General features: G+C 41.9%; 1 protein-coding gene across 1 annotated transcript in view; it reads right to left on the reverse strand.

The window, feature by feature from the left end:
* NALF1 (NALCN channel auxiliary factor 1) overlaps positions 1 to 18567 on the reverse strand; it is a 732687-nt gene extending 714120 nt beyond the window's left edge. The window contains exon 1 of the mRNA XM_073664238.1: positions 17181 to 18567. Coding sequence (XP_073520339.1) covers positions 17181 to 17915 — 735 coding nt within the window. The 5' untranslated portion in view covers positions 17916 to 18567. The remainder of the gene's footprint in view (positions 1 to 17180) is intronic.
* Positions 18568 to 20815: the final 2248 nt, after the last annotated feature.

The raw sequence follows: 20815 nt of genomic DNA on the forward strand, positions 1-20815 counted from the left end.
CCAATAGTTTGGGTAGTGTCCAGTTGAAGAAAATGCAGTAGACATGCTCTATTTGTGCTCCACATGTGAGACCCGCTCATTATACTCGCAGTGATTCTGTAAGTGAAGCCAATTCTCCTACCAAATGATACTAAATGTATTCGCAGACATTATGTAATATTACTCCTGCCAACATGGCATTCTTGCTAAATGGTGCCAACAGTAAGCACTCTGCAGTGTCTCCCTTTGCGTAACGTTTTCTCTACCTTTACAATAGCTATTCCCTTATTCCCATTCTCATAGACGTTCTCCTAATTATGAAATCAGGCATTCAGATTCACATTAGGTAAGACGGTTTTTCACTATTAAGTAGCAAACTGATTTGGCACATTTCATGTGGATGTATCACAAGCGCTAACAAAAAAAACCACAATCATACAAGCCATGTGTTCCACAATAAAACATGCTTAGACTTGATTTTGTACACTTGGACTTTTCTTTGCAGGTATGTACTATTATCTATGAAATATTCCCAGGCAAATCTGCTTAAACACTTGTCACTTGGTCAAAGGTATACCTTTTTGTTCTTATTTTATTCTCACAGCTACCCTGAGCCCCCTCCCCTTTTATCTTACTTTTTTAAAATCCACCATTCGGTTCCAGTGATATTGGCCTCTATATTTAGTACTCATTTTATGGCCTTTACCAAGAGCACAAGATAATAATTCAGAAAGACAAGCCACCAAAGAATCCCATGAGTCACTCCCCCTTGGTAAAGATCATGAAAATTAAACTTATGTAAAAAGCCCATATCTCTGACGCTTATGGATTTAAATAAAAAATAAATACCGTAAATAAAAATGGGATACTCAGCAGGAATAAAAAAGAACAAAATCTGACCGCTTCTGATCTAGTTACAGGTCCTCTTTAAAACATGGTGATAGCTTTTAACAATGCACGATTATGGTTAGAAGTTGTACTCCACTAAAAGTAATAGTGATGGAGAACTGTATGGAAGAATCCCAAGTGAGAAATAGCATTTCCTATCCAGATTCAGGTCTCTTGCACAATGTCATATTATGGGTACAGTATGCTATGGGCCTTTATTGTAGCTCCATGATCATAAGGAAATCATATTAAATCTATAAGAAAACAATTGTGGGATGCTCCATCTCATCATGTTATCCATCACTAGCATTCTTTTAGGAGAGAATGTGGTGCTTCATTATATGGCAGCACTCGGAGTATGGGCCCAACATGAAGTATCTGCTAGGGACTGTGTGTACTGTTATAAAAGATCTTCTACACAGCGCTGCCTTCAGTACTATGATTAGTTGCACCAGCCGGATCACAAGATTTTCTTACTAGGCTTTGAGTTTTGATGTATCACACCCCTTTTCTACAAGGCAACTAGAGGTGGCCAGATGCAGGGTAATACTAAACAGATAGGTAACAATTAGGGATGAGCGGAAGCATGGAAGTTCAGGTTCTGGTACCCAACCCGAACTTTAGCCTAAAGTACAGTTCGGGTACCAGAACTATACCTGAACTTGAACCAGAACCCAAGCCCCATTGAAAATAATGGAGAACTTTGGATCTGCGAAAAAAAATATCTCTTTCTCTCCCTGTCTCCCACTGTCTCCCTCTTTTCTTTGCAATGGACTTCCAGGAGAAGTCCGTGTTCGGCGTTTAGCGCCAGACACTAACTGTCCGGTACGAAGTTACGAATCGCTCATCTCTAGTGACAAGGCATTTTTGCTGCTTTCATCATTGCTTCTTAGTCTATGGGAGTTATCATTAGAGTTGAGCGAATTTGTTCGGCATTTCAAATTCGGGTTCGTGGTTTCGGCTTGTTCGCGACAAAAAACGGCTGCGCCCACGAACATCCCTGATTTGCCACGCTGTCAAGCAGAACATGTGCATGACAGCGTGGCAAATCAGGGATGTTCATGAGCAGAGCCGATTTTTTGGAGCAAACAAGCCGGAACCCCGAACACGAACCCGAATTTGAAATGCCGAACAAATTTGCTCAACACTAGTTATCATAACAGATGAGCAAAGTTTTTCAGAATTTTTGTGGCAGTCATGATTTAAAAAATGATAACAGGAAGGTCGTCCATGGAATTAGCAACTCTGTCGATATGTTAAAAGCGTTGTAGAGTGTTCTAACATAGCCGTATTCTTCCAAAACCAGTGCCACATCTGTCAACAAGTTTTATGCAGTATTGCATCTCAACCCCACTCACTCAAAAGTAACTGTGCTGCAATAACAGACACAACCAATAGACAGGTATGCATCTGATTCTGCCTTCTCAAGAAAATAGAATAGTAATAATATCAATTTCCAAAATATGGAACACCCTGTATTATGACATAATTTACATATTGGGCAGAAAATCTCTTTATAGTCTAGATTTACAATAAAAAAATAATGTTGGTGTTTCATCATTCTTACTTCTGCTGTACTATTCACATATCTATGTGACCAAACACAAGCAATGCTGTACAGTAACAAAAGAAATTATATTCCCCCATTAAATCCCCCACTGCTGCTCATGAATTGTTTCATCGTTTTATCACATTGCCTGCCTCTTGCAATTTTTTTATGATCTCAGAAAACCCGTTTAATCACCATAATTGTCACACTACGTAAGCCAAGTTTCCATTGTAGGTGTTCCATCTTTTAGTACATCAGTGCTGCCGATTGTGATGTTATTATGGCTGATTTACTTAAATGTAAGTAAAATAACATCAAGTCCTTCTAACTTGAGAAAGAGAGAAACTCCTTCAGAAGTACTTGGAAATAAACCTATAAGAAAAGTACTTCAATCTTTCTTAAAACTGGTTGTCCAGCGCTGCTCCTTTCTGCATCATCAGTGAGAGTCGCAGAGGATGTCACGGCGGTCCATGTGCATGATACCGGCAGGTACTGCCTCCCAGTTCGGATGAGAGTGTACAACCCATTTAAGTATTTGTAAAACATGAAAAATATGAATTCTTGGATTCTTTTAGTAATAATTTGCACCAGTAGGTCTCTTACTTTTTAGCACAAAGCTAAATAAGTTTAGATGAAACGGTTATTGAATGCTGAAATTATCACCTATTCACAGGAAATCACTGATCACTGGAGGTCCGATCACTGGGTCCCCCACTAATCCCAAGGATGGGGTTCGGAAGTGCCCCATAGAATGGATTTATAGATCTGGTCATTGTCTGTGGGACTGGCTGAGTACAGCAGCTATTCTGTGGGTAGGTAATAACCTACAGTGTTGGGAATAGCCCTCCAATATCCAAGGCTGGATTCACACTATAATAAAATCTGGGAATAGTAATTATACTATCAAGGCTTTTGGCACTGCTTTCGGACTCCAATCTTTTTTTACAGTTTAATAGCTAATTCTGTGATATAGCAACAACTTAAATATTGTACATAATATTTGTTTTACGTATATTCATTATATCTCAGAGGACCTGATTAAACAAGGACAAATAATCGCATTCATTCAATCCTGTTTCTATTTATGGGCTAAATCACACTTTAATCGATGACAACATCTTTAAATAACTTTTAAAATTTACAGTTTTAGAAATCCAGAGCAATTAATTGTTTATCCTGTAGCTAACAAACATCCATTAAAATCATAAAACCATGCAGACCCCCTCCCCCAGTGATTTATTCACAGTAATAAAACTGTTTAAAATACCAATGACATTTGGAGCATTCTAAATATCTGCCATTTGGCACTTGGGAATTAGCAGCAGTGTTCTTGGGATAAATGACAGAACACTAGAGGTAGTTCCAGCATCTTTAGTTTTAACAGGTGTCCCCTGACAACTGAGGTGAAACATTTCAGGAATAGCAACAGCTGTATACTTTCTTTGTAAGAATGTCTTGAAAACCAAATGAGCCGGGTAAACATGCTAAGGAAAAACAAAGCTTGAAAATAAATAAAAATCTACACAAAATAATACTAATGAAAGTCTTTATATACAGTGCACCCTGACTCCACTTGAAATCCGAAAATTCACATGCGAATGCAGTTACATCCAATACCCCTTCCTCCTGCATTTTTGCTCAACTTAACTAAAAAGGTCTACAAAATAGGCATATGTGGAGAGCCTTGTTAGACTCCTCACACTGGACAGTCATTTTTTTATTCTCCAGTCAAAGTAAATTTTCTAATTGATTTATATTAAAAAATCTGCTTTGCTATCCTCAATGCGTTTATCCAGGATTAGACGATTGATGACCTATAAGTATATAGGTCATCAACATGAGATCAGTGAGGGTCTGACATCCAACATACCAACCAATCAATTGCAACCTGCGTTGATGATATAAGCAATGTGCAAAGCAGAACAACGCAGCTCCATACATTGTCTAGCATCTGCTGCAGGATACTGTGCCTTACCTCCTATTCAAGTGAGTAAACAATAAATGGGGCTGTTGTCCTACACCCGTATATTATTTATATCTGGCAACCACTGGATGATATTTCAGCTGATCAGTGGAGGTGCCAAATGTCGGACCACCACCGATCTCATATTGATGACCTTTCCTTTGCATGTGTTATCATTGCCTTATCTCTTTAAGTAAGAAAACAATGTAAGGGGCCGCTGTGCTCCAACTCATATATTGCTTTTATCGAGCAACTGCTGGAGCAGATTTCAGCTGCTCAGTAGGGATGTCAAGTGTAGAACCACAACCAATTTCATATTGATGACCTTTCCTTTGCCTTATCTCCTATTTAAGTCAGTAAACAATGTATGAGGTGCTGGGCTCCAACCCATACATTGCTTAAATATGGAAGTCACTGGAGCAGATTTCAGCTGATTGGTAGGGGTGCAAAGTGTCGGATTCCCATCGAACTTATATTGATGATGTTTCCTTAGGTTTACTTCCAAATGAACCCTTTTAGCTTCCCTAGGGTTGGCCATATCGCTGGCTCAGTCAGTACATGGCCTTTTTACTAAACATACATTACACAGAACCAAAAGCAAACATAAGGACATTATATATTTAATACCACAGAAAGCTGTTGTTGTATCTTCCATAAAGCAAATTATTGACATTGTCATATAGCCATATATAGTGTCATCCAAAAAATCTGACACTGTAAAAATGCAACACCAGATTTATGAAGGGTAAGTCATGTTAAAGTCAGCAGATTTTTAAAAAAATATTAAGTAAATTAGAGGTAGTTTTATTGTTAAACCTTTTAATTGCAGAGCTATTATTTGGCTCAATATATACTTAGCATGATAACTTTCAATACAATTTAGAAATACTTGTAACTGACTAAAAAAAGAGTATAGTGTGCATGCTCTATTTCGTAAAGGAGACAAAATTGCCAAAAAGCTTTTCACTCGAATAACCCTGGAAAATAAATTCTCATAAATACCCTTACTTTACCTCCTTGGACCGCTATGAAAATACCATGGGTTATAGAGAGGCATTAATTGGACTGACAACTAAATCGTTAAGTTTAAAGTAGAAATGGGATTTAGGGTTAAAAAAAATATGTCCAGGGCATCTAAGAGCAATTCTATCAACTAATTATAAATTAAGAGAAGCAACTCAAATCTAAAGAAAAATCTATTTATGGAAACATATTTTTAATATAAATATTACTTACAGTATGTATATATGTATTATAGCAGAACCAGGTAGGACAGGGTTAAGTCCTAGCTCTGCAGGATTTGATCAGATGCACCTGCCTACCTTTTTACTATAACTAGGGCCTGTGGTCACTAGGTGTGTCAGTCTGCTGCATGGAGCAGAGTCGAGTGTGCTGGAGCTGGTGAATGACCAGCCAAAATGTAAGCTGTAGCTGAGAGAGAGACATACCGGGATCTCTTTCTGAATGGAGACTGCATAGGTCAGCAAGGAAAGCTGAGCAGTCTGTTTGTGCAGAGAACCGCATGGAAGCTGCAGCCTGTTTGTATGAACTATGCCTGGAGTTGAATCCTTCTGTTTCACATGAAGCTACTTGGAGCTCAGGTTGGAGGAGATACTGAGACTGGTAGTATCAGGCCTTTTTTTGTGTATGAAGTTTGCGCTGGGAGAGGAAAGGATTATAATCTGTTCGGATGACCCCGCACTGACATATATGTGCTTGCTAAATGAACTGTTTATTTGCTGTGGTACCATTGTGCCAAGAAGAGGCTGTTTTTGGTTTTTGAATCTTTGGAGTTTTATGAAAGCAATAAAGCTGCACCTGTTTGGACCAAACCACATTGCCTGTCTGAACACCACCTAATGCCTACCTGAGAGAGTGAATCCCTATAGTATGGGCGTGTGCGTGTGCCCTGAGATTTTCTTCTATCATTGCCTTTACATAGTGTAATTCAGGCACGGATAGAAGCAATATTCAAGTACGAATAGACTCATGTTTCTACCGGAGTGTGCAAAATAATGGCTGAACCATAAAGGTACAATGAGTAGCGAGAATGTAACTCTAATACAATATCTTATATAAATAGTGTAAATATTGCACCCCATTATGTGAATCATTACAAAAACATTACTAAAACATAAAAACTTATTTTAAATTGTATTTGGTTGTCTAATTGGATGGATGAATGAATAAGTGGTCGCATTAGAGTTTTGACCTAATAAATATAATTTCCAATAAAATGTCTTTAAATATTGGTGTTTGTGATTTCATTTTTAAAACTCGTTTGCTTTAGTATGTTATTCTGATACAACGTAATTAACTGGCATAATTTGTTTCCAGGAATAAATTAAATTAACCTCAGCTACTTAATATGAAGCTTTTACAGAGTATTTTTACAGGGATATAAAACAATGCTACATTTTATAATAACAAGAAATAAAGTGGATCAGTCATTACGAATCAATCTAATTATATCAATCTGAGTAAAACTGAAGATAATCTTTATTATTTAATTATGTAACATATGAAATATCAGCACTCTATTTCTTTATCAAAGTTTATTATAATGGTGCTATCCATTATACAATTTGCTAATTATAAATTTTCCCAGAGAAAAAAAGCAGAAAAGCTGCTATAGAAAAGTGTTATGAAAAGTGTTGGTTGTGCACATCAGCACAGGGGGAGCTATGTCACTCCTCTGTGGAATTATACTGATGTATATTGTGGTACTAGGATACTATGAAGCTTCATTGTTACAAAGTACCGTATTTTTCGGACTATAAGACGCACCGGACCATAAGACACATCTAGGTTTTAGAGGAGGAAAATAGAAAAAAAAATGAAAGCAAAAAATGTGGTCATGATGCCCTGTTAAGGGGGAGGGGGTCTGCTGCTGACTCTGGTATAGGGTTAATGTCCCCCAATTCTGTTATTATCCCCCATCCTGGTATACATGCCACCCCTTCCTATTATACGTGACCCCCAATCCCCATCCTGGTATGAATGGCACCCCTCATCCCTATCCTGGCATGCATGGCACCCCAATCCCCCATCCTGGTATGCATGGCACTCCTCATCCCCATCCTGGTATGCATGGCACCCCTCATCCCCATCTTGGTATGTATGGCACCCCTCATCCCCATCCTGGTATGCATGGCACCCCTGATCCCCATCCTGGTATGCATGGCACCCCTGATCTCCATCCTCGTCTGCATGGTACCCCTCATCCTGGTATGCATGGCACCCCTCCATCCTGGTATGCATGGCACCCCTCCATCCTGGTATGCATGGCACCCCACCATCCTGGTATGCATGGCACCCCTCCATCCTGGTATGCATGGCACCCTTCCATCCAGGTATGCATGGCACCCCACCATCCTGATATGCATGGCACCCCTCATTCTGGTATGCATGGCACCCCTCATTCTGGTATGCATGGCTCCCCTTCATCCTGGTATGCATGGCACCCCTCCATCCTGGTATGCATGGCACCCCTGATCTCCATCCTGGTATGCAAGGCTCCCCTCATCCTGGTATGCATGGCATCCCTCATCCTTATCCTGGTATGCATGGCACAGCAATCCCCATCCTAGTATGAATAGAACCCCTAATCCTCATCACGCTGCACATAAAAAAATAAACACTGCTACTCACCTTCCTTCTCTCTCCTCCAACGCTGCATCCTGCTCTGCTGTCAGCACTGATCTCACCATGTGAACAAAACATGGCGTCACTGCCATGCGCCCTCACGGTGAGATCAGTTGCGGGAATACTTTGTGTGGGGAGCAGTGACTTCATTCACCTTAATAGCCGGCACACAGTGTAGCCGCAGCGCTGCTCCTGCTGTTGCCGGGCGAACGCATGTGCCTGCTATTAAAGAGCACATGGGCGTGGAGAGGGGTGAATATTCATGCCCTTTAATAGCGGGCACATGCGATCACCCGGCAGCAGCAGGAGCAGCGCTGCGGCTACACTGTGTGCCGGCTATTAAGGAGAATGAATATTCAGTGCCGTGGGGAGCAGTGAATATTCATTTTCTTTAGCAGCGGGGACAGTGTAGGCTGCAGCAGGTGGCTGCTGCCTCCTGTGCCCTGCTACTCCGCCGCTACTGCTCCCCTCACACTCCCCACAGTATATATATATATATATATATATATATATATATATACCCCCCACATTCGGATTATAAGACGCACCGCCCACTTCCCTCCAAATTGGAGGAAAAAAGTGCATCTTATAGTCCGAAAAGTACGGTATACACTTATAAATTCTTCCACATGATAAAATCCCCTCTTTTTTAGTTGAACCTGCTCAGGGAAACTCTGTTTTGGGGAGGTTTTTCTTTTCCTGAAGTGTTTCATGAAGAGGTTTTGAACAGTTTTTGAAGTGTTTAATTTCTGAAGTTTTTTTGCAGCCTTTTGTTTGGACAGTGCATAGTTTGGAGAGGTTTCCTTAAAGAAGTTGTCCACTACTTGGACATGTTCCTGTTCCCTTGTTCATACCCATCGCTTGGCCCCCATAAAATAATAAAGCCTATACTCATCTCCCATACTAGAGCCGATCCCGCGGTGTCGCACTCGCTCTCCCCGGGGCTCCTGTACTGTTGTTGTGACACGTGATGCCGGCATCAAATCAGCGCTGGCATCACTGTCCCCGCCTCCTGTTGAATTGAGCATGAAGAGGAACTCCGAGATCAGCTACAGCCCTGACTTCCACTTCATGTTCGATTTGTTCAAAGGCAGAGACAGTGACGCCAGCGCTGATTGGGCGCTATCGTCACAACAACAGCACCAAAGCCCCAGGACAGCAAGTGCCAACCCCCGCGGGAACAGCGCCAACACGGGAGGTGAGTATAGGCTTTTTTATTTTATCAGGGCAAAACATTTTGATCAAGAAAAAGTTGTCCAAGTAATGGACAACCCTTTTAAGGCTTAAAAAATGGTATCCCTGATACTGTCTTCTTGTGCCGCAAATAACCCCCCCTCCCCACAAAAATGGAAAAATAAAAAAGATATAGCTCTCAGAATATGGAGATGCACTTTTTTTTATCTAGAAAATTGTTATTATTGTGTAAAAGCTCTCACATGACTCTGGGTGATCAGGGATGAGCGGACCCGTGGAAGTTCGGGTTCGTTGGGTTCGGCCGAACTTGAGTCCAAAGTTTGGTTCGGGTACCAGAACTTAACTCGAACTTGATCCTGAACCCAAACTCCATATAAGTCAATGGGGAATGGAACTTTTGTGCTGTAAAATGGTCGCAGTAAGGGCTAGGGGGCTGCAAAAGGAAGCAAGATGGGGGTAAGAGCAGGACAATTGCCCTACAAACAAATTTGGACAGGAAAATGACTTAAAATAACATATAATAAAAAAAAAAATAATAATAATCTTGAACCAGGAGGCAAAGGTCCAAGTGGAGGAGCGGAGCAGTGCCTTGCATGTGTATTTTACTGTACTTGTTAATACATGAAAAAAATGATGTGGGGTCCCCCCTATTTTTAATAACCAGCCAAGGGAAAGCAGTCAGCTGTAAGCTGGTCTTATTATGCTGGGAAGGGGCCAATATCCATAGACCGCGAGAGCCGAGATGATTGTTTCAGCTCTCACGCTGTACTCCGCGAGAACTGACGGCTGTGAACTGAGGTAACTTTACTGATGTCACCTCAGTTCACAGTGGCTGGGTCTCGCAGAGTACAGTGTGAGACCCAGCAGTGGCTGCACCAGTGTATGGACCTTTGTTCCCTGAACGCGGTGCAATACACTGGATGAAGAAGACTAGAATCATCGTGGGACCTCCATTTGGATTACGCCGGACCAGTGTGGATTATTATTATGATTTTTTTCAAATAAAGGACTTTTGTGTGTGTGTTCATTTCTTTTGATTTCTGGGTTAGTAATGGGGGTGTCTGACGCCTCTTTCTTGATGTCAGCTCCAGCTGCTGACATCAACCCCACAATCCCAATACCCCAATTGCTAATGCACCAGGGCAATCGGGAAGAGCCAAGGCTAAGCACCAGAATTGGCGCATCCATGTCTTTTTTAAAATTATTTATTTATTTTACACTGTCAGACAGGGTCACGTGGTGCGCCGGCCAATCACAGCCATGCCATTACTTGGCATGGCTGTGATGGGGCAGGAACTTTTGTTCGTGAGAAAACTCCTCTAAAGCTTGTTGATTGGTTGAGCTGTAGCCTTTCAACAACCTTTATTAGGCTGCCAAACCCAAACAGTTACAAGGACGTACAGTAAGAAGTCTGTGTTAAGGGTTTTGCACTAGGTGTCCGGTACGAACCCTGAACTTTACCGTTCGGGTTCGCTCATCCCTAATGGCAAAAAACGTTTTAGTCTTTTTCGATTATTATAGTAGCAAAATCTAACAAATTAATATAAATCTGGTGTTGTTGTTATTGTACTGACCCAAAGAATAAAGTTGTCTTATCACTAATACTGCATAGTAAAAAAAACTGTTATGTACCCAAAAATGCTACCAATAAAAGCTTCAACTCAACCCACAAAAACCAAGTCCCCACTCGGGTCCGTCATCCGTTAACAGAAAATAAGTAACTTTATATTGTATCTTATTTGAGAAATCTGCTTCTTTCTCCACCAGGACTGATTAATCATTCTCAAAATGGCCAGTTCGTGGGTAAAATATATTTTTTTAGTAAAGACAGATTTTTACATTAGAAAGATAGGAGATGACATTTGGTACTGATAAAATTCTACGTAGATGGGAAGAGACATCAGAGACAGTAGTGGCTTTTGATAAGATTCTATCTCAGTAATGTAACAATCTGTCTTCACTGAATACAGATTTTACCCATGAATTGAAAATTTTGAAAATGAATGATCAGTCCTTGTAAAGAAGCAGATTTCTTTGACAAGAAATATTACAAATTTTGTTATTTTCAAATATGATATTAATTTATAAAATAAAAATTTAAATAATTGTTAATTTTTAAAGGGAATGTGTTATAAAAAAAAGCAACAATTGAAGAAATGTAAAGTATTAATATTTTAATAAAAAAAAATTAACTTTTTTATTGGTATAAAATATGCAAAATAATTCTAAAAGTTTTGATATGTTTCACTTTTAAAAACTAGGGGGAGCAGCTGCTGAAATTTGCTCTGAAAATCTACTGTGGTGCTACCTCACATTAGGACAGCTGTAAAAGTGGGCGTAGTCTGCTCACATGTGTCTGATGTTGCTCCTCTCCTTCCCTTTTGGGCATTTGCAAAGGGATAAGGGAGGGTGATGTTTAGGATCACTGTGTGGAGACATTTTGTTGGTGACTGCAAAGTGATACGGACATGTGGACAGTGGCACAGAGGACGTCTGGCAGCGCCAATTCTGCTAGTTGGTGCTGCTCGCTGTATCACGCGCTGGAGTTAGATAAGGGGAGTGTATCACGCACTGGGACTAGATATGCAGAGTATGCCACACGCTGGGATTAAAACCAGCATGCTGAGTCAATCTAGCGTTGGGATTAGATGCATGGAGTGTATCACAAATTAAGACTGGATATGTGGAGTGTATCATGTGTAGGAATTAGATACGCATTTCTGCATCACTTTCTGTGATTAGATACGGGAAGTGTATCACACGCTGGGATTGTAGATCCATCTCTGAGGGCTGTATCACACATGATGGGCATTAGATAAGAGGCTCACATGTGTCTGATGTTGCTCCTCTCCTTCCCTTTTGGGCATTTGCAAAGGGATAAGGGAGGGTGATGTTTAGGATCACTGTGTGGAGACATTTTGTTGGTGACTGCAAAGTGATACGGACATGTGGACAGTGGCACAGAGGACGTCTGGCAGCGCCAATTCTGCTAGTTGGTGCTGCTCGCTGTATCACGCGCTGGAGTTAGATAAGGGGAGTGTATCACGCACTGGGACTAGATATGCAGAGTATGCCACACGCTGGGATTAAAACCAGCATGCTGAGTCAATCTAGCGTTGGGATTAGATGCATGGAGTGTATCACAAATTAAGACTGGATATGTGGAGTGTATCATGTGTAGGAATTAGATACGCATTTCTGCATCACTTTCTGTGATTAGATACGGGAAGTGTATCACACGCTGGGATTGTAGATCCATCTCTGAGGGCTGTATCACACATGATGGGCATTAGATAAGAGGCTCTGTGCTGTATCACACATGATGGGCATTAGATAAGAGGCTCTGTGCTGTATCACACATGATAAGGATTAGATGCGCTGTTCTGTTGTCTGTTTCACACATGATGAGCATTAGATACACAGTTCTGCGGCCTGTATGACACATGAAGATTAGTTACACGGCTCTGCGAACTGTATCACACATGATGGGATTAGATAATCAGCTGTGTGCTGCATCACACATGATTGGCATTAGATATGTGGCACTGCGGTCTGTATCATACATGATGGGCATTTGATATGTGACTCTGGGCTGTATCAAATGATGAGCAATAGATACATGGCTCTCGGGGCTCTATTACACATAACTGAATTAGATATACTGCTCTGTGGGCTGTATCACACATGATGGGCATTAGATATGTTGCACTGAGAGCTGTAACACAGATGATGGGCATTAGATACATGGCTCTGGACTGTGTCACACATGATGTGATTATATATGTGGCTTTGCAGGCAGTATCACACATGAATGGACATTAGATACGCGCCTCTGCACGTACCACACATGATGGGCACTAGATATGCGGCACTACGAGCTGTATCACACATGATGAGCATTAGATATGTGATTCTGAGCTGTATCACACATGGAGGGCATTAGATACGAGGCACTGCGGGCTGTATCACACATAATAGGCATTAGATACGCAACTCTGCGGGCTGTATCACGCATGATGGGATTAGATATATGGCTCTGTGGGCTGTATCACATGTGATGGGCATTAGATAACAGGAACTGCGGGCTGGATCACACATGATGCGCATTAGATACGCGCTCTGCGGGCTGTATTTCGCATGATGGGATTACATACATGGCTCTGTGGGCTATATCACACGTGATGGGCATTAGATATGCAGCTTTGGGCTGTATCATATGGTGGGCAATAGATGCACGATGACTTCTCCAAAGGAGAAAACAGTGCGGTAGCTTGACAGTAGCACAATGTCAGGCTGACCATCACCGCATCTCTTGATTCCGCTCGCCTTTGAACACTGAGCAGTGACCGAGTGAAATTGTTGGTACAGCGCAGCTGTGAGCTACAATGAAATGGTGCCTGGCTCCCCCACATCTGGACAAACCAGGGGGCATGCCCAGTTCACAGCTAGAGGCAACAACAGTGTAGGAGATACTGACCACAATCTCCTACGTCCAGGGGCGGCCATATTTGCATTGTGCAAGTATCGTGCGCAGTGGCTGCATAAAAAAATGAATAACTAAAAAAATGTTAAAACAGTACATTTAATATTGTATTAAAAACAATAGAGTATATAATCAATAATTATGAATACAAAAATAAAAATCATGACAAATTACCTTTAAATTGAAGTGCCCCCTAATTTCTGTATAATGAGGAAAAGAAACAGGTTTGGTTGAATATTTCTGCAAATTTGAACCTTCAATATAGTACTTTATGGAAATCACCATTAATTTCAGTGACTATCATACATTTACTTTTTGAGAATGCTATAGAGATATCAAGTACAAAAATCTTTGATCAACATAGCCATAGTTAGGGCAAACTACAATGGCATCATATTTTATGCATCTTTGACAGGGAGTCCCCAACATTTACAGCAAGTAAGTCCTAACTTTGGGAACCGCACCAGAATAGGGCTTCCACCAACCCCATCTTATGGTAACTCCAACCCTAGAGATGTCTGCTGGCTGCTGCATCTACTGTGAGAATCAGTAGAAAGATGGCAATACATGCTTGTTTTGCTGTTCCTGAAATTGTCATGGATGTTAATAGCGAAAGATCTGCACATGTGTGGCCATCTCATTCATTCTTTATCCAGATGCAATGGCCAGCAGCTGCCTCACCAGGTGGTATGGAGGTCAGGGAATCCCATGCTGGATAGAAGCAGGTCTCATAGGTGTGATATGCATCTACCAGACATTTCATGTAGATATGCCATAAGTGTCCAAGGTATGAATACCCATTTAAGAGTGAAAGTGTCAATCACTAGCCACTTCTCGAAACAAAGTATAATGAAATTATTTGCAAGAATATTGTTTTCCAGTAACCTAAGTATGAAGAAAACAATCCTATATCATATACAGTGTATCATTCTACTGGACGGAGTAGAGTCGAGTGTGCTGAAGCTGGTGAGTGACCAGCCAAAATGTAAGCTGTAGCTGTATACAGCAATCCTATGTCATACACAGTACACTGATATAAAGCTGTATTTCACCATTCACAACCTGTTTGGTTGCAAAGTTTTTCTTTCATCGATATATTGACAAAAAATAGCAGGTAGAGTATACACTGAATATCACTGGTTAATAAGCTGCAGTAAATCTGGCATTTAGGAACAAATATTAACATGTACGACGGGTCATGTCTCAAATTATTTACAAATGCGCATAGAGAATATGTGTTTAGAGAAGCAAAGTATATAATTTGAACAAATCTGTATTGTTATAATGTGGTTACGAGAGGAAACAAGCAATTTACAACTGTGCTTTTACTGCAGGATTATAACACGATTAGTACATATAATTTACTCACTGAGCCTTTCATAACGTCATAGGAAAGGGCATTACGTCATTACGGATATGGATACATAAGCCAGCCCTGCATAGAGATGAGATTACTACCTAATGCTTTCTGTTCTTGCTAACGTGAAGAGATCATATCCTAAGAAGCAATAAAAGTCAGCTATAGTTAAGCCACCAATGATAATTAGAAGGTAAAGTAACACTTTCCCTTTCACAGACTGAAACATGTGAAACTAGATCCTTCTGAAAATGATGTCCAATGGGTAGAATTTGTGAAGTGCAGAGCATTCTCCTCACATAACATTAAATCGATTAGTCTTACATTTTTCACACAGTTTCTCCATTAATGTGCAAAATGCCTTATCCAAAATAATAAATGGGATCTTCAAGTATCCCCAAGAAATGAACAGAACAGTATATCACTGGATAAACATCCTCGCGGAGATAAAACAAAGTATCTTCAAGCAACTTCAATAGTGCTGCTATTGTAAACTTGGCATAACAGTATTTAAAGAAAATAACCACAATAGCACCATGCTGTTTGACATTTCTACCTTCCTGCTTTTTTTTTGCACATATAATATTATCAACATCAAGACAAACGTAACATCAATGAAGACATACACGTAATGTAGTGAAACATTTCCACAAAGGTATAGATTAGTCACTAGTCAGATAGGTTTTATGGAGGAGTCCTCTCCGCAATCATGGAAAGCTTATCTACACTGACTTTACGCTATACCTATAATTAGGTAATGTCAGAACTAGTAAGATCCTGTTGATATTAAGTATCATTTCTGTAGAGAGCTATACCATATACTTGATTATCCAAACATTAGGTAACGCCTTGTCTAACTAGATAACCATTTCCATAAAACTAAACATAGCCCCTGAGTCACAGTCTCTGATCCTGCCAGTTTCAGTACCACAGATCAGCCTGTCAGCACCATGGACAGCAACTGAATTTCAAAGGCAGTAGAGCAGATAAATGTCCCATAAAATGTTAATGACTCACAACATCTCGAGAATAAATATTATTGGCAGTCTGATCAAAAATGTCAAATCTCATAAGCAAAAAAGGAAAATTAGGCAGCACCAGATCCGTTCTTGATTTTATTTATAAAAATATAACATCCCACCCCCAGCAATAACACATCAATAGCAAGTACAACCTTCTAAATTCACCATTTCTCTTTGGAATGGGTCACTGGTACCTGCCTATATTCACAAGAATGCCTGATGGCATATCTTTCCTTGCAGGCCTTCCGCCTGTGCTTGGAAAGTCCAATCCACCACATAATGGGATCACATAAGTGTGGATGCATCCGATGAGACATACTGTACATTCCACATTCTTGTATGCATTGCTTATATATTCTTCATAGGTCACATTAATCACAATCATACAGCAGATCACATGATTAGAAATTGTTCATACACTAGATAACAATAAACATTGTGCTAAAAGTCCATATGATAAAACATTTGGCGGAAAAAAAAAAAATTAAAATAACATGATCGTATAAATTCATCACTGCTCTTTGCAGCCTTAATGTAAATCCATATCATGTCGAAGCAATAATCCAGCCTGTTTCCCACATTGGTGGTCACTTTGAAAGCCATGTGTCCTGAAACCTTTATAAGAGGCCAAAACCACACTGCAGTCTGAGCACAGGTAGCCTGCCAGCTGCTCTGCTTGTCTGACACAAGACATTCCTGTATTTGTAGCCAGTGACAATTACAAACAATTCCTTTATAAACAAATAGAACACTATACAAACAGTATGTCAGCCTCTCCATCCACATGTACAGCTTTAATGATCCTCAGTCAAAATGTATACCACCGTCCACAAGAAACCAATCTGTGACATGTGACACATTCATTAATATACAATAGATGGAAATGGTGCAAGCATCAGATTCTATCAGTGGAGCTCAGGCCACAGTCCAGCCTGGCAGTGTCCTAGAGGCTCTCTAGCAGCACATTCATATGAACAGGGCTATGCAATGCACAGGGAGACAGAAGGACTTCCTCAGCTGTCAGTCCTGAGATGTTAACAACAGCAACTGTCCAAGGAACATGGCCTGCCAGATACATGGAGAAGAAGCCAATGTCCTACCTTGCAGTCTCCAGAACAGGATATGACCGAATACTCATCCGATTGTAAATATTTCTGTAGCAAAACTTCAAATTCTTGATATTTCTCCTGAGCATGCTGGTCATAGCCTCTGTATGCTTGGACACATCGCCTACAACCAGCCACATTCCCATTCTCCACCATGTCCCCACTACAGTTTAAAGTGTCCGGATTTGAGAACCCATAAAACAAATCTGAAAGTGTGTAGGAATTACAAAAGGGAAGGTAAAAATGACTCAAGTTGAAGTGAGTAGGCTTACTCCATGAGCCCTCACTCAAGTTCCTACAGATAGACTCAGCATCATCTACAATGTAACATTGACCAAGTGGACTATGTGGGGAGCAGGTTTCTAGCAGAGGTTTGGTAGAATTTCCTAGAAAAATAGCTTCTTTGCCTTGGCTAAGGCTCTCTGGAGATGACTGAAGGGTGGGCGAGAGTGAAGGTCCTTCCACTGGTGAGGGGGGCTGCTCCGCCATGCTCGGTGGTCGTGACAGTGAGCTGCCCTGCTCTTTGTCCCTGGTCCTTGTCAATTTCGCCTCAGCGCAGAACCACAAATGATCAGAAAGCAGAACTGTGAAAAACAAGAGAGATGCTAAAGACAGTCGCCATTTCTGAGCCCTCTCGGAATCAGTGAAAGGTTTCTCGTTCTCTCGGGGTGCAAACCAGATCCTGGAGCTGTCATCAAACTGCCGACACATCCAAGCACCCCTGGTCATATTTTAGGAACGCGCTGCTCTGGCTGACTCCACCGTGAGGGCTCCTTGGCCGGGGTGACCACAATAGTCATCTGACTGGAGAATGGATCGCTAGCTCGCTGCCTTCCTTATCTCCCTTCTGCAGAGCAGCGATCAGCTACATCCATCCACTTGGAGGGAATAGTGACAGGCTCCCGGGCATGGTCACATCACGGTTCTCCTGGAACCGCAGCCGCTGTCTTAAGCTGCATGTGGCTGGACTTGGTTGCGTCTGTCCCCCCCCCCCCCTCCTGGGTAGTAAATGGGTTGTCCCGATAGGAGGGGTCACATAGGTCCTTAAAACTAAATGCACGTGATCCCCCTCACTAGTCTGTTACCCGTGTGAGCGGTAAGTCACAGCAGCACGTCAGGAGGAGCAGAGAGGAGCCTTCCCCGGGGTGAGCGGCATCATGGCCGACACTGCAGCACCTGCTGCCTTACACCCCGCCGGCCACTGATGCAGGTGAGTGCGCGCTGCCCCCGCTCAGCTCTCCTCCTGCTCAAGGCATTGGGGGACAGGAGGAACACTGGAAAAGATCCATAGCCCCGGGGCCGGCACATCAAAGCCTCCTGCCGGCCTCAGCCAGTGACAGGAATAGATTTACAGCAGAGTTCTAGAAGCAGAGATGAGTCACAGTCTGAGCCTGCGCTGCAGGACTACACACAACTTAGAGTTAACCCTCTCCTACCTCCTCCTCCCCCCCCCCCCTGTGCCCAGACAAAGGAGCTCTTCTGGCTGAGGTGTCACTTGCAGTTCATCACGAATAGCACCGTCGCCACCTGCTGGTAAAACTGTGTTAGCACACCTTATGAGAGGTTGTAATTCTCCTTATGCGCAACAGACACTTAATGGAAGTTCTGGAGATGATTTATTTGATACAGATATCATCCCTGACACTGAAAGGCAGGACACATAACACTACAACTCAAACACACACTTTAGTATGCGTTCAAAGCATACAGCTCCAGGAGGCTTCCATCCAGATTTGTCTGTAGTTCTTCTGCCGGTCATACGAGACACAGGTGGACACATAGTCTGTCACGTCCAGTGTCACACAGAATTAACCGTTGTGGTAGTCGTAAACAAAATGACCATGGCAATGGTCCAGATCCCATACTGTACGTATACATCATCTCCTCCGTGGTCATCATCATCAACTGATAGCCGTAGATCACACAGAAATGATAAGAGCCGGGGTACCGAAGGTAGAGCCACAGTGGAGGACCACAGAGTATGTCATCAGAGAAGGACAACAATCCCATCGAGACATCCGCTTAGGCTCTGCAGCCTTCCCCTACAGGTGCTGGCTCCAGGTCACTACTATCAGAAGGTGAGTGGTTATGCCTTAAGTCATGGACTAATTCTAATCTAAACTCTTATGTCGTTGATGGAGAGGTATAATCGATTTTCAAAATCACAATGGTTTTCGCAGAGGTTCTGATAATATCTTCTCCAGGTGGGACTATCACACAGTCTGAAATGCTTATACCATCTTCAGGGGCTATGTTTCGGGATATTTACTTTTGTAATGTTGCTCCAGGCCAACATCTAGCCTGGGAGTTGAGAAAAAAATTAAAAACTAGGAATATGTGGATATATGGTCATTAGTGTCTTCTGATCATATTACTATCACTAAAGAGAGAAAATGGGAGAATGTGGATGATAAAAAAAAGCGAAAGTTGCTAAAACCTTTAGAATTTGGTGCTATGTCAAAAACATCCTGGGAAGGCTGCAGAATCATAGGTATACTTAGATACTATTTATTCTGCCTATAAATTACATGGAGGTATGGCCTGGTGGATGAGTTTAGGAGACATGTTGCTATACAACCTGAGGTTGGTTGGGCTTTAAAGGCCACAGACATATGGATACATTTAAAGGAGTTGTCCACTACTTTCACATTGATGCCCTATCCATAGGATGGGGCATCAATGTATGATCGGCCAGGGTCCCGCACCCGGCACCCCATCCGATCAGCTGTTATCGGTGCCGCCGGCCGGAAGTCCTTACCTGTGGTGCTTGGTCGTCCATCTGTAGTGGCCACAGCGAGGTACTGTACATCCGCCTCCCATTGAATTGAATAGGAGGCGGATGTGCAGTAACAAGTGCCAGCCACTACAACTTGACGACCAAGCACCGCAGGTAAGGACTTGCGGCCAGCACCGATAACAGCTGATCGGCGGGGATGCCACTTGCAGGACCCTGGGCAATCATACATTGATGCCCTATCCTATGGGCATCAATGTGAAAGTAGTGGACAACTCCTTTAATGTTATCACACCAAAAGTCACCCTTTCTATCCGATGCTGCCTTCAGCGGCAATGTAACCGGAACTAACAATAAACCTGGTGTTTGTTGGCTATACAGTGAAGTCCACTGTAGATTTTTTTTCCTTCGTGCCACTTTTAGCATGAATTCTCAACCTGTGGAGGAGCGCATTATGCCCTCAGATGCTTTAAGAAGGGGAGTAGATAATGGAGTATATGTGCCATGGGAAAACCCGAGAACACCGGTGAGCGTGCAAAGGATGTTCCTGTGGCTCGAGCTATACCATTAGTCAGGAAGCAGAGCTTCTCACTAGTGGTTTTGCTGAAGGATTTATTATCCAAGTCTTCAGCTGCCTTTCCTTTTTCTAGTAACCGTCAGTTGTTGAATAAGAATCTTGTGATAGCACAAGAAACATTGGAAAGGAGGTTGAATGGGGCCACATGGCTGGCCAATTCACATAACTCCCTGTGCCTAACTTAACAATATCTTCTCTGCGCCTTGTAACTAAAAAGGAATCAGGTAAATTTTGCCTAATTCATGATTTATCCTTTCCACTGGGCGAGTCGGTGAACGATGGTATTAGCCAGGAGGAGGCGGCTGTGCCTTATTTGTC

The sequence above is a fragment of the Phyllobates terribilis genome, unplaced genomic scaffold (genome assembly GCF_046119375.1).
Source record: "Phyllobates terribilis strain yellow unplaced genomic scaffold, ASM4611937v1 Scaffold_2__4_contigs__length_985480577, whole genome shotgun sequence".
Classification (NCBI taxonomy): Eukaryota; Metazoa; Chordata; class Amphibia; order Anura; family Dendrobatidae; genus Phyllobates; species Phyllobates terribilis.